The sequence below is a fragment of the Scatophagus argus genome, chromosome 11 (assembly GCF_020382885.2).
Source record: "Scatophagus argus isolate fScaArg1 chromosome 11, fScaArg1.pri, whole genome shotgun sequence".
NCBI classification, from domain to species: domain Eukaryota; kingdom Metazoa; phylum Chordata; class Actinopteri; family Scatophagidae; genus Scatophagus; species Scatophagus argus.
In genome coordinates, this window is record NC_058503.1 from 5,129,765 (window position 1) to 5,144,638 (window position 14,874).

Below are 14,874 nucleotides of genomic sequence, written 5' to 3' on the forward strand. Positions count from 1 at the left end.
ATTAGGTTAACAGGGTGGGAATAGTAGCTCATGTATATAGTACCTTGCAGAAAGCTGCTGGACAATACCTGAACATGCAAACAAGACAATTAAGGAGTATTTGAAGGACCAAACAGTGAAATGTTTGAGCCTGGCAGAGTCAGAGTCAAAGTCAGAGACAATTTTTTTTAAAAAATGTGAGTATTAATGTAGAAAACCTTTAATCCATACTATCATAAACACAAATCACATAGGTTTGCTGCATCAACACTGACTTATTTTTTAAATACGTCTAAGTTAGAATTACATGTAACCTACATTTCCCACAATTAATTTGAGAAATTCTCATAGTATTCAGATCTCACTATGATAACCAGCAACAGATAAAATTATTGGAAAAATGTGAATCTTGCGCCATCACCCTGAGCTCAACTGAGAAAAAATATCTACATGTAATTTGATTTGACTAATTCCATTTCCATACCCATTGCGTAGTTTTGTCTGATTATTATATTGTTTTGCTTTTCCATTTGTTGTCACAGACTGATGATTGCTCCATTGTCTCCTGATTACAAATACATGGTTGGATTGGGTTGTTGCCAGTGACTGGACACCTGTTGTTTATTGTCACTGAGATATGTACATAATATGATATCTACAGAAACATTTTTTCCTGAAGACCAATGACAGACACAAAACAAACAGCATGTCATACTGTACAGCTTAATAATATTTTGCCGAAATACCAGTAGACAGACTGTTATTTTGAAACAGTATCCTGCTCCAGTGTACAAGTTTATTTGTGGTAATCTTTTTTTATCTTATAACATTTATTTAAGAATATGCATTATGTAAGCAAATAGATAAATAATAGATGCAATAAAATTTAATTCAGGCACATGGCCACTCCACAGGGCCATGAGATGAAATACAAATGCTGAGGCTGCCTTAAGTGTCTTCTCATACGTTCACGGTATGGGGCTTCTCAGGTTATGGAGACTGGTGGCTGGCACTTTAATCCCGTAGAGGAAGCTCTTTTGTTTAGCATGGATTGCTCTGAGGTGCGCAGTAGGGGACGCGCATATCCAATAGGATGTCATACAATGAGAAGGATTGACAAAGATCCCAACATCAGTTCAAGATAATTATCATTCAGTTATTACCATTCAAGTCTATAGACACTCTAAGGACCTATCAGTCAGATTTAAGTCAAGCAAAATTAGTCTAATTAATAATCAGTCTAAACAAATACCTTGATTTAATAAATAAGGTCGCACACTAAAAGAGCGTAGCGTCGATTGTTATGGTACTCTCTGAACTAGAGCTTCTCAAAGCGAAGGCGGAAGTACAAAGGAGTTACTTTTCTCGCTTCAGGGCGGCACTTCCTGGTGGTCCCTGTTCGTTTCCTGACTCGGTGAACCTGACAGCCGCTGTCGTCCAGGACCAGAGACCGTTGAGGGTTGCAGTCATGTCGGCAGCTGCCCCTGGGACCAGCAAGGCGGCCCACAGCGATGTGGCCGCGAAGAAAAAGAAAGGACCCGGTGCCCTGGCCACGGCCTACTTGGTCATCTACAACGTTGTTATGACAGCGGGGTATGAAGCGTGTTTCCTCGTGCTAATGCTGCTGTGGTCGTGTGTGTGTGTGTGTGTGTGTGTTGTGTGTTGTGTGTGCTGTTAAGCAAGACAGGACCGAATAATGGCAGAAAGATTTCCCCGTTGTACTGTTACAGCATTATTTTATTGATTATTAGCTAATCTGCAAATTGCATGTAGTTATTACTGTAAGCACTGCTAGCATGCTGTGTGGAGACACAACTTTGAGTTTGCTCCTTCAGCGTCCAACAGATTAACGTCAGATGGCAACAGACAACCACCTGGCGTGGCGGGTCGCCACTGCATACAATAGAGAAATGCTAAGACAGATGGTTTATTGTCTGCAGTCAGTGTTCTGTTACACCAGAGACCGTGGGTTTTCATCTTGTCGTCATATTGTTTTTTTGCAGGGCAATGACTGGATTTTGAGTTTTGTACAATTATCATGATAAACGAAATCACGTTATCAAACATATATCTTCTTAAATTGTAACGAAATCTGATGAAAGCCAAGACGTAAGCACAAGCGATATTAGGGTTGTGGTCGAATAACAAATCTGTCACAATGTAAGGGATAAACGGGCAAAAATTTAAAATTCAGAGTCAAATATTTGCTGTCTAACACTACTCAAACGTGGGGAAGAGCTGCTATTTGTTTCACTGTAATTCTAATGATCCTTTATTCTATTATTCTAAATGGAAAATCTTGTTTGGACAAAGCAAGACATTTGGAGATGTAATCTTGGGCTTTCAGAACTTTGCAATGTGCATTTTCACTTCTTTTAGCATTTCATTTAGTTAACAACTTGTTAATCTAAAAATTAACCGCTAGACAATAACCAGTGATGATAATGAATGATAATTGCAGTGAGGACTCTGAGACATGAAATTATTTGGAAAGATTACCCCTTAGAACATGTTTTATATTTAAAAAATATATTTTTGAAATAGAGTTGAAAAAGGTTGATGCTTCTGATATAAAAAAAGCAGAGCGCAGACAGGGAGAGAGGGTGTAAGGATTTAAATGGGGTTTGATTTTCATTAAAAACATTTTTTTGGAGGACAGATTTATACAGAGTTGTAAAAAAAATACTTGCTCATACTAGATTGCGGTAAGAAAAGTAAGGATAGGGTAGTTTTATTTTCACTAACATGATCAAAATGCCCCTTTTAACTCGAATTCAGCTTGGATAATTACAAGCAAACAGCGTTGTTTTTTTAGATGTGTTTTTATGCAGAGATTATTTGCATTTCAAGTGATTCAGTTAGATTTGTATTAAAACAGGCTTGTGTATTAAGCCTGTTTTAATACAAATACCACTAGACGCCCATAGCCTCCATTGCCTCGCCAAGATACTGAAAAATCTCTGACAGCGTGTCTTTTATTGCAGTGCTTTTTAGACTGTTGCACAATTGAATGGTGGGTGTTGTTTGCTCGCTGTTCCAACCAGTTAGGTCACATTGCGTATATCTCAGTGTTGATGAGCCATACAGAGCTTGCATTGTGTTGAGCAAACCTTAGGGTGTTGTGCATCCACATTTCCACTGTTCTAATGCAGTATCTGCGTTCAAGTGCAGCCATAGAAGCTGAGCAGGTGGGCTCAGTTTGTGATATTGATGTTCGTCTGTGCTGCAGACTGAGATTGAGGCCTATTAGATATGAGATATCACATTCTGAAATGTGTGAACTGAAACTGCTGCCCTGCTCAGGTCTCGTCTGGCAACACTGATGGCTTGTACTTGGACAAGCTCTGTCCTGCAGCTGACCTCTGTCCTCTGTGCTGAGGGGGACAAGTTCAGTCTGCATGGTGTAATATATGGCATTGTGCTATTAAAATCTTTTTTTTTTTTTTTTTTAGACTGAATGTGCTGAAACTCTTTTCAATAAGTTCTCCATTCATGATAATTACCAGCCTGGCTGTGTCTAGTTTAATGTTTAGAGAATGAGATGTATCAACATGGTCAATAGAGCTACATATCCATATTTGTGTATGTCAGCAGATATGCAAAAATAACTTGTTTTGCAGGCAGTCACTGCAGCAACATATGTTTTAAGTCTGTATTTAATAGAAGTTTAATACACTGTTCTGTTAGTATCTGTATTTAAAGGGACACCTCACCCCAAAGTTAAAAATGAATTTTAACTCTAGTGCTCTTTATCCCTCTAGACGGTTTTGGTATGAGTTGCGATGTTTTGAAGGTATCGGCTCTAGAGATGTCTGCCTTCTCTTGAATATAAAGGGACTAGATATAACCTAGCTATGAGTACATGTACGTGTACATGTTCCTTCTGCACAGGGGCACGAAAAGAAAATAGTTCCTGCGTGAAACTGCTCACATCAAGATCTGTGGATTTAAAATGAATTTCGGGTGAAGCTGAGATGTTTTTGAAATGTTAAATGTTTTTCACTGCAGAATCCTTCGAAGAAAACAGAAACCGCACCCAAATTATTGACAGTTTTCAGTTTTTGCAATGACAGCATTCCCCTGTGCTCTCCAGGTGGCTGGTGATAGCTGTGGGTCTGGTCAGAGCTTACCTGGCCAGAGGAAGCTACCACGGGCTGTACTACTCCATAGAGAAGCCTCTGAAGTTCTTTCAAACTGGAGCTATTCTGGAGGTGAGACAAACACAGAGGGCTGGCCAATATTGTCAAAATCAAATACCATAATATATTTAATTAAATACAGTATGTATAAGTAATGTGACAATGTGTAAAATGACTGTATTGCACAAGATCCAGTTTATATATGCAGAGATTACACAATTAAGAATTAGTTTCATGTCTCGATGTGCTGTGGCAAAGGTTTTCACAGGTCTGTGATCTCCTCCATAGCATATCAGCATGGTGACCCAACATGCCTGCTTACACTGTGATAAAGCCCCAAACACAGAAACTCTTATTTTGTAAGGACATTTTATTTCGATTTCGAACTAATAAAACCGTTTTGGCGGACAGTTACAGATAAATGATGCTCCCTGCTGTTTGGAAAATAAGTAAAGGAGAATCTTCTAGTTTCCTCACCTTTCCTGTGATTGCTCATACACGTGTGTGTAGTGCAGGGGTTAAGCAGCGTGAGGCGTATCAGTGATCCTGTCCAGACACACTGTAGCTCAGCGATAGGAGGCATAGTTTTGTTTCATGTCAGTATCTTCATTCATGAAGCAATCTGTGCACACAACGAACACTGCAGGCACTGTGGTATTTAGTCCATCCTGACAGTGTCAGTTGTCTTTGAGAATTTCAGATTTGTACCGAGGAGTTGTGCATATTTCCCAACAAAGTGACTTTTAAGTATGTCTTGAGAATATTAATGGCATATCGACGATGACAGTAATATTAAAAATGAGCAGTAATCACTGTTTAGCACTAATCCAAAAGAAAATTTGTACTGTACTGTAAGCAACATAAAGTGGAAGCGTGTTCTATCAGACTGTGGTGTATGTGGTCAAATGAACTGTTGTGTGCTCTGCCTGCAGCATATATTGAATGATTTTCTGTTATCTTATCCTTTCACAGATACTGCACTGTGCTATAGGTGAGTCTCTCTTCCACCTCCACCCTCACCTCCTGTCACCAGTAAAACTGCTGTCATGCACAGGTCACCTCAGAGAGACCATTACACACCGTTTGACCATTTATTAGTGTGGTTCAGTATCCCTCATTATAGTTTGACCTGTCAGAATGTTTAATGTTGTTTAAAAACAGCTATATAATGAACACAGTACTAAGACATAAGGTTGTATGAAACCACTGATCTTCAATTGTGAGCACTGAAGTTTTGATGACCAGGCGCATATCTTCATTTTAAATATGACTATCACAACTCAAGTTGAATGTTTTAACTAAATCAAATTAAAGAAGACATACGTACGGGCTGACAGTGTAAAGGAACCTAGGTTCACCTACGAGTGAAAGTTCAGTCACTATCCACTCAGCGACATGCCAGTGGAAGGTGAAGTTTCTCCTCCCACAAAACATTTCTGGAGCTTCACAGCAAAACAGCGTTACAGCATTCTGCTAAACAACTGAAGAAGCTAGAGACTTGTTAGAAAATGTAAGAGGGGGACAGAAAATGGCTCCATATAGCTCATTCAGTGAAATTCAAGTCTATGGAAGCCCTGACATTCAAAACTGATCAGCAGCAGAGCTCTCTTTGTAGTGGATGGCAAAGACTTCAGGGCAGGAGTTAAACACTGAGGTATGCAAGATTGCAAGTTCTCATTGATATCATCCAGCAGCTTGTTGTACTTTGGTGTATTAAAGTCCACAAGCTTCTTCAGTTACTGTTTTACTGTAAAGCTCCCAGATGTTTCGCAGCCTAAGAAACCTCATCCGACTTTCCATCAGCATGGAGATGAGTAATGAGTAATGAAGTTTCTTTTTCTTTTTTTTTTTCTTTTTTTTTTCTTTTTTTTTGAACTTTTGTTTGAACTGTTTGATACTAATTAAAATGATGATGATGATGATGATGACATCACACCTTACTGACTTTAATTTGTCACCCAGCTACATCTGAAATTTGGATTGTTGATAGTCCAAGTCTAATTTTGGAGGTGCTTTGACCTCGGTTATCATTGTCAAATGATAACTGAGAGATAACTGCGACTGAAATACAATTCAAATTCCAAAGAAGTTGGAATGCTGTGTAAAATGTGGGTAAAAATAGAATGCGATGATTTGCAAATCTCATAAACCCATATTTTATTCACTGTAGAGCATAGAAAATATCTCAAATTTTGAGAGTGAGACATTTTACAATTTCATGAAAAAAAATTGCTCATTTTGAATTTGATGGCAACAATATGTCCCAAAAAAAGGGCAGCAAAAGGCTGAAAAAGTAAGTGGTACTAACAAGGAACAGCTAGAAGAACATTTTGCAACTAATTAGGTTAATTGGCAGCAGGTCAGTAACATGATTGCGTATAAAAAGAGCATCTTATAGAGACAGACTCTCTCAGAAGTAAAGATGACCAATATTGCTTTTTGTGAAAAGCAATATTGGTCACCTGTGATCTTTGGGCCCCAAATTGGGACTTTATTACAAACAGGCATGATTCTGTGATGGAAATCACTGCATGGACTCAGGAACACTTCAAGAACTCATTGTCTGTAAACACAGTTTGTTGTGTTATCCAAAAATGCAAGCTGAAGCTCTATCGTGCAAAGAAGAAGCCATATATGAACAGGATCCAGAAAGGCCACTGTCTTCTCTGGGCCAAAGCTCTTTTAGAATGAACTGTGACAAAGTGGAAAATTGTTCTGTGGTCAGATGAATCCAAATTTGAAATTCTTTTCTTTCTGCCCGTTCAATAGGCACTAATGCCTATTGAACGGGCAGCTTGCACTTCTGGAAAGGCACCATCAATGCTGAAAGGCAAATACAGATTTTAGAGCAGTCTATGCTCCCATCCAGACGACGTCTTTTTCGTGGACGGCCTTGTGTATTTTAGCAGGATAAAGCTAAACCGCACACTGCATCTATGACAACAGCATGGCGTTGTAGGAGAGGAGTCTGGGTGCTGAACTGGCCTGCCTGCAGCCCCGACCTTTTACAAGTTGACAACATTCGGCACATCTTAAAATGAAAAATATGACAATGAAGACCCAGGTTGCTGCCATCAAATTCATGGGTTAGCAAATATTTTTCATGAAATAATAAAATGTCTCACTCTCAACATTTGAAATGTTTTCAATGCTCTACAGTGAATAAAATATGGATTTATGAAATTTCAGAGAAATCATTGCATTCCAGTTTTATTTACATTTTACACAGCCTCCCAACTGTTCATTATTAAAATTCATTTTAATTTCTCAGTAAAGCTCTTAAAAATGTGTTTCATTATTGTCTTAATATTTTTGAGACCGCTGCCATTCATTCCCCTGCTTTGCTAAATTTTCTATAATTTATATAACTTACTAAAATTTCACATCATGCTCGTTCAGTTTGACTAATCAGAATAATAGGTGTAAGGATCTGCCACTATAACTGCCTAATCTAAACAGAATGACAGATCTCCAGATGTGGCATGTAAAAGACAACATCAGTAATATCATTACGTTTATGTCATTTTTCAGATATTTGAACTCGATGTGACCAGTTAGGGGCTTTTGTATTCAGTTGTCCTTCTGGCTGGTCGCATTGTGGCTCGTCAGATTGTGCTTGTATCTCAGATGTAAATATGCACGGACAAACAGAAGCCTTTCATATTTGAAGTGTTTGCCAAAGAGGGAGCAGAGAAGCTGTTGGCTCTCATGGTGTTAACGTGCGAGGAGCGGGCGGCTCTCGCCTGGCCGCCTCGCCGCGGTTCACAGTCCATTCCCTTCATTATCTGGTATTAATGGAAGATTACCTAGGCTCCCTGCAGCTGCCATCCACTCTGAGCAAACAGTTCCTCTGAACCACCTAGTTGAACACGTTGCGTCAGCATTCATTTATGTGCTCTTTTTGCATCGATTTAACAGCTCTCACAGTCTAATCAAACATTTGCTGTGAACATGTTGTCCGGTTTATTTAGTCATAAAGAATTTTAGGGGTTTTTTTTGTTCTTTCCCATCAAGCACTCCATTCTACATGACAACTGCTGCTCCTTATTTACATTAGAAATTAGTAGGCATGCATATCTCTTCTTCTACATATTCCAATAAGTAAGGCCACATTATTAGCTGAAAAGTATTCTGATGACCAGCAATTCCTCATAGTTTAGGAGCTGCAGTCAGAGAATGTTTGGAGTTTCTATCTTATAAACCGAGAATGACTGGATTATCAGAAGATTCATTTTCTGTCTGTCCGTTTGTTTTTGGCAGTGTTAAGCATCTAAGGATTGTTTTCACTGTTAGAACAAACCAATCTCAGAGTTAGCTAAACTAGACTTCTGCAAAAAGAAACAACCAGTCAGTACATTTGTTAAAAATGTCCTGAAACAAACAAAAAAAGGCCCAAAAACAGGACCAGTGAGCGAAGTCACAGACATACACATATACAGTATATTCACAGATGTGTATACACACACACAAAAAAAAACTTGTTCAGTGTGTGCAGTGACTACTGGTGCTCTTGTGTCTTTATATAGAAGTGTGTGTCTTTTGTCTCATGTCCCAGGAATTGTACCGTCCTCTGTGGTCCTGACCGGGTTTCAGGTCATGTCCCGGGTCTTCCTCACCTGGGCTGTCACACACAGCGTCAGGGAGGTAAGAGATTCTCTCTGTTGTCCAGCTTAAACATAAACCAGTCTTATGTAAAACAGTCTGTGTATTATGGAGTTGGTGTGAGTAAATGTAAAATGTAATGTAAACATGGATTCTTGTTCAAACGTGACCAGCTGATGTGCTGTTTGCCCTGTTGATAGATCGGAGAGGAGTAAATGTGTAAGTAATGTTACGTGGCCTTGCTGTAGGGTTGCAGGAATGAACCGGTTGGACTTCAGTGTAGTTAATAACCTGTATTTTATCGTGTCTGTTGTGTGATGCTGTACTGACATTTTCTCAAGCTGCTCTCCTTTCCCTTTTATGTCCTTTTGCGTTAAAACCTTTCAGACTATTACTGAGTGATAGGAAGTGTGCTCTCCTTTTTTTTGTTTTTAACATATTTGCATTGGTTTTAACCTAATATCTGAGGATAGTGACCATCTGCCTGCAGTGTGATCTGATCTCTGAGCATCTGAAACAAACAGCATGGATCTGTGCTGAAACGCCTCCTTCAGCCGACAGTGACCAGATGTGAGCGCGACCTTTTCTCTGTCTTCCTCCCATCATACCTTGTGTGTGTGTGTGTGTGTGTGTGTGTGTCCGCCCGCAGGTGCAGAGTGAGGACAGCGTGCTGCTGTTTGTCACGGCTTGGACTGTCACAGAGATCATCCGCTACTCTTTTTACACTTTCAGTCTGCTCAATCACCTGCCATACCTCATCAAATGGGCAAGGTAGGAAAATCAGGTTTCCAGCCACCAAGCTGAGCATTTTGTGTTTTTACATCCATACATCCATGTATTTTCTTTGTTTTTTTATGTCCAATTAAATTGACTCACATTTGAAGAGTTAGTCCCACAAAGCAATGCATTTCAAGACTTTGTCTTCTGCATCATCTGTGAAGTTAATTAACAGCAGAGGTAATCGTGTTGAACATTCCAGCGTAATCATGTGTGAATTTTCAACTTGTCTGGTGAACGTGTTGTATTTTCATTGTTTGGCTTGTTGCAGGACAAAAGTCGTTGCATATGCATTATTTTCCTCTTAAAACTCATAAATTGCTCTATTTCTAAATGTAATTTGTTATACCACTAAGGTTAAACAGGTTTATGAATGTAACACTGCTATAGGACACAGTTCTGTGTAAATCACCACATCTACAGAAAGTTGTGCTGTTTCCACCTTAAAAATCTACATCTGCTCAATGGGATTCAGCTGCATCTTAAACCAAGGCAACAGTTGCCTCCCTGCGGTCTTTGTTGCTAGGTAGCAAATGATAGCATTGCTATATTGGTATTTGACTTTCAGTTTGAGTTTCACCCTGAGAGGTAGAAAAAAATGTGCATTCGTGGAAAATTCAGTGAAGGATGACAGAAGGCAGTCGCTGAGCCCAGACGTTTTCTCTCGTTGATGGAGTTGGAGATGGAGTTCAGTGTATCTCTAACAGACGTAATCGTGAGCTTTGTCCTCTTCCTCGTCACAATGCCCGATCCTTCAACAGTAAGGCTGTACTCAACAGTTTAACATTTCAAAGCTTAGTTCATAAGGTTGACATTCAAATTCTAAACCTGGTTTTACTACACAGTTGCAGTTAAAAATTGGACTACACTCATTATTAATATTCTACTCACTGGTGATCCAAACATTTCCAATAATTCCACTGTGTTGTAAAGTTTAAAAATATAATCATTTCCAACTTTCATAACATGTTTTATCTACCAAACGATCAGCTTCAGTCCAGATTTGTTGGAGTGTAGCATTTCAAAAACAACAATTTGACTGCAACTGTCTGCTCTCCTGCTTGCTGCACACAAAGGAAGACACACACCTGACATTAACATCAGCATACATTACATTCATGTAACCACAAGTAGGGCTGGCACGACATCAGGCGCAATCATCATGGCCAAATGAAAGATAATGCTATCAAAGTCATCTTTAATTCGTTTCAAACCTTTTTTTTTTTTTTGTGAGTTTTGTCTCTTATCTTCGTAAATGAATTACACTTAACACACAAGTGTTGGGACAAAGATGGACAGAGAGTCTGCCACCATAACAGAACAACAGTATATAAATTACAAATTACTGAATGAATAGTAACATGACAATCAGATGAACTGATAAACAAAAGGCCCACCAGGTCTAACAGCTGCACTGGATTATTTACATGCTATATTCACATGTGTATTATTAACATGATATCAGTTTTTCACCTTTGAATATCACGGTTATTGTTATTAAACCAGTATATTGTGACATCCCTAAACCACAGTAACAAAACCCCAGTTTTGATTGTTAGCCTTTCCAGCTCAGTTTCCAGTAGGAGATATCTGTTGCCCTCCTGGGTGAAGTGGTTTCTTGCCTTGAGACTTGAGACACCCTTTACCTTTCCACCATTTGGGAAACAACGCAGCTGAATTGAGAAGCGCCAGCTTTTATTTACTGGCAAACTGTAACCTACAATGTAGTTCTACTCCTAAACTGGAAACTTTCTGTTGACTCTTTTCTTCCTGTTCCACCCCATTCACTGCCACTCTCCTTACTACATAAAAAAAAAAACAAAAAACAGACTAACTTTTCATACTGTAAATTCCTGCAAAGCTGACTAATACCAGCAATTAATGGCTGTTTACAGCATGGATATCCTGAAGAACATGTTCATCTGTAGATCATCTATAAACTGTCAGGAACAAATCACTGGCAGCTGCTTGCCGCTCGCTCTTTCTTGTTCAACCACAAACTGACCAATCACACCTGTCACGTGCTGCCTGGGCCTACAGTTACTCTTATAACACTGCTCTGACACTATTATAGTGAATTATTCAATTGTATTATGTATACACTTAGCACTTCGCACTCATTTAATCTGACAAGTCACTTTGGACAAATTGAGGATTTTGTTTTGTTTTTTTTAGGGTGATGGTGTCATAAGATATGAAGACAGACATTTGAAGCTTTATTGAAAAACCTCAATGGGAGCTTTGAATGTTTAAAAAAAGACATTTGGAACAGCCATACTCAACAGTTTTGTGAATAGACATTTCGAAGCATGCAGAGGCAGTGAAGTGTTTTTGTCAAGCAGCACGTGGTTTGGGCTTATGTTTATATCACAGTATATTTAGAGTTGGATGGGCACCATCTCTGGACTAAATACGTAGTTCTGGTGTTTACGTGTCCTTCCATGGCTGCGTTTTCTTTTAAAGATAATGATTTATTTGAATCATTGCCTACTTGAATTACTTTTGTCAGAGCCAGAGCACATTCTCAGACATTCCTCTTCCTCCTCCACTTTTTCTTGAAGAATGCCGCTGCCTCTGCAGCAGATTTTTGTTCTATTCCACGTACATTTTAAAAAAAAAAAAAAAAAAAACTAAGCTGCGTCAGAACTATGGATGAAGTCCCTTTTTCCTTTTTTTTTTTTTTTTTTTTTTTTTTTTAAAGAGCACTTCCTTCGCTGTCACACTGCATTCTAACATTCTCTTTGCAGGAAAACATTTTCTTAGCAGAAAAATGCATTTGATTTAGTGGAATGCAGAGAGTAAAAAGCCAAATCTGTGTCATGCATGTTTCCCTCGTTATATGTTTTGCTGTTTGCACGAGCTATACTACCCACCCCTCATGTTGCAGAACCAGTGTATGCATGATGTATGACTCATGTCTTTCACAAACCCCGTGTGCTGCAGGTACACCTTCTTCATCGTGCTGTATCCCATGGGAGTGACTGGGGAACTGCTGACTATCTATGCAGCGCTGCCGTACGTGCAGAAGACAGGCCTGTACTCTGTCACTCTCCCCAACAAATACAACTTCTCTTTTGATTACTACACCTTCCTCATCCTCGTCATGATCTCCTACATTCCCCGTAAGTACTCATGCAGCTTTTTCTGTTTTCCTCTCTTGTAGTGGCAGTAAACTGTCAGCGATGATGATGTGCTTCCAGGAAGAATTTGCTTTAAATCACAAATATACAGAAGTCCATTTACCAGAGAAAGGACAAATTGGAGCAATTTTCTTGTCATTACTACATGTTGTATAATGATGCTATGATGCTATCATTTTTAGCTTGCATATTCACATGAATTTGATACAGTGTTGTGGTGCTTTATCTCTAAATTCCACTGTATAGGTGGGGTATTTTCTAACAGGGAGTTGCAAAGCAAGTTAAGAACCAAAACTTTATATATTTATATAATAAAGTTAGCTGTGGTGAGCACCTCAAGTGTAGCCTGGCCTGCCTCATTCATCCTAGCAGCAGATAAGTTCTACTAAAGGGTGATTCCACTGATGAATAGGAAAAAGTGTGGTGGTTTTCAGTGGCTGTGTATGCTAATGGCCACAGCTGTATTTGAATATGGTTAAGATTGATCATTCAACAGCAGATATTCTGAAGCTTAAAAAAAAAAATCATTATTTATTTATGTTTTCTATTATTATTATTAAGGTCATAGTTAAAGGTGTACTGGACTGTATTGTTTCTCATTATATGTCCTCCCTATTTACATAGATAATACAGTGTGATGTAAAGCTCTTCTTTATTAGTAACATGTTGATCTTCCTCTGCCTGCCCCTCAGTCTTCCCCCAGCTTTACTTCCACATGATACGACAGAGGAAGAAGGTGCTGGGCCACGCAGAGGACTACAGCAAAGTGGAGTGAGCCTGACAGTATTCAGACACGTCCGATCAAGGGAAGAGAAACCAAAACAATCAACCGAAGAGGAATCCCAATCTGCTTAAAGAAATGCAAAGCCCAGCCAGTTTTCAAACTGCCACGACTGACCTGGCAGAAGATCAAATTATTGAGCAACTTTAGTTTTTCCAGCTGTTGTCCTGGTTGTGTAGGTGCTCACAAACCATCAAAAAATGGTATTATTTTTTTTTCTTGTTGTTGTTTTTATTTATGAACCAGCCTGCAGTTACTTTTGTTTAGTCAGAGAGCTTGCAGCCATATAGAAACTGTGTTTTGACGTGGATACAGTTGAGCTGCTGTCTGCGCATCGAGCAGAACTCGGTCACAGCAAAGTATTGAACTGAATTGCAATGCAATTATAGAATCGACAGCCTCCTTTTAAATGTCACTACAGAAAATCCCCCGTAGATCTGTCGCCTCCTCACGGCTCGGCCCTTTGCTCTCTTTTTAAGAAGCAGCGCATCCTTAATGCGACGTAGAACCGATAATGTGAAGACTAGCACTGAAACTAGGTTGTCTTTAAGTTTTGCGTCTACAGTGTTTATGTTGGTACAAGCTGTGGTCCAGATTTGTATTTCTGTTGGTTTTCATTCATTCTTTTCAGTTAAAAGTTTGATTACATTCCTAATTCAGTTCAATAAACCCTTTTCATTCTGTGTTTGCATGGTTTTCCATTTGTCTATCCTCTTGTGCTTGTGTGTTTGGTGTTTGTTTAGATGTAGTTTAGACTTCTGTCTCAGTTGCACCTTCAGTGGTCTGACTTGTTAAAAGCTTAAGTTTCTTTTGATTTCTTGTTTATTTAAGTGGTTTATCCATTAAATGTCCAGTGTGTAGGATTCAGGGGCAGAAATGGAAATGTTCATGATGATGTTTTTATTAGATTAAAGTCACCTGAAACTAAGAATCGTTGAGTTTTAGTTAGTTAGTGTTAGAATGAATCCTCTTCCATGGAGTCCGCCATGTTGCACCGCCGTGTTTCTACAGTAGCGTGTAATGGATGAACCAAACACTGGCTTTCAAGAGGGCCTTTGGCATTTTAAGTGGCAACCAATGTGCAGGTTGAGATGACACACCACCAGATGCCGCTTAATTCTACACACTGGACCTTTATTAACCTAAAGTAGCCAGAATGTTTTTTCATCGCACATCCATCCAACTCTCCTTTTCACGCAGTCCATCAGAAATATTATTTATGTTAGTTTTAATATTTTTAGCTCCAATGAAGTGGCACTTTGTAAACTGTCTAAATAATAATATGAGGTCAGTGTGGCTGGTAAATGGGATGTTAGAAACCTTTTAATACTTTTTAATTTAAAAAAAAAACAAAAACAAAACAACTTAAGACATCGTGTTTCAGTTATAGGACACTTGAGCAAAAAAAGAACAGATAGCACAACATACAGTAGCAGCAGCGTTTTCTGATTAAATA

At 38.9% G+C, this 14,874-nt stretch overlaps 1 protein-coding gene across 1 annotated transcript; it reads left to right on the forward strand.

Annotated features, from left to right (window-relative positions):
- Positions 1-1,358: 1,358 nt before the first annotated feature.
- On the forward strand, positions 1,359-14,101 carry hacd2 (3-hydroxyacyl-CoA dehydratase 2). The gene is made up of 7 exons (XM_046404553.1): positions 1,359-1,572; positions 4,073-4,190; positions 5,091-5,109; positions 8,674-8,762; positions 9,370-9,491; positions 12,441-12,619; positions 13,330-14,101. The coding sequence occupies exons 1-7, from the start codon at positions 1,448-1,450 to the stop codon at positions 13,410-13,412; spliced, it is 735 nt and encodes a 244-aa protein (XP_046260509.1). The 5' UTR covers positions 1,359-1,447; the 3' UTR covers positions 13,413-14,101.
- Positions 14,102-14,874: the final 773 nt, after the last annotated feature.

What these genes read in the sequence shown, in the direction of transcription:
- hacd2 (XM_046404553.1), top strand. Translation starts at nt 1,448, where the DNA reads ATGTCGGCAGCTGCCCCTGGGACCAGCAAGGCGGCCCACAGCGATGTG. An exon ending in TCACACACAGCGTCAGGGAG is followed by an intron (nt 8,763 to 9,369) that starts GTAAGAGATTCT and finishes GTCCGCCCGCAG; the next exon opens with GTGCAGAGTGAGGACAGCGT. An exon ending in CATGATCTCCTACATTCCCC is followed by an intron (nt 12,620 to 13,329) that starts GTAAGTACTCAT and finishes CCTGCCCCTCAG; the next exon opens with TCTTCCCCCAGCTTTACTTC.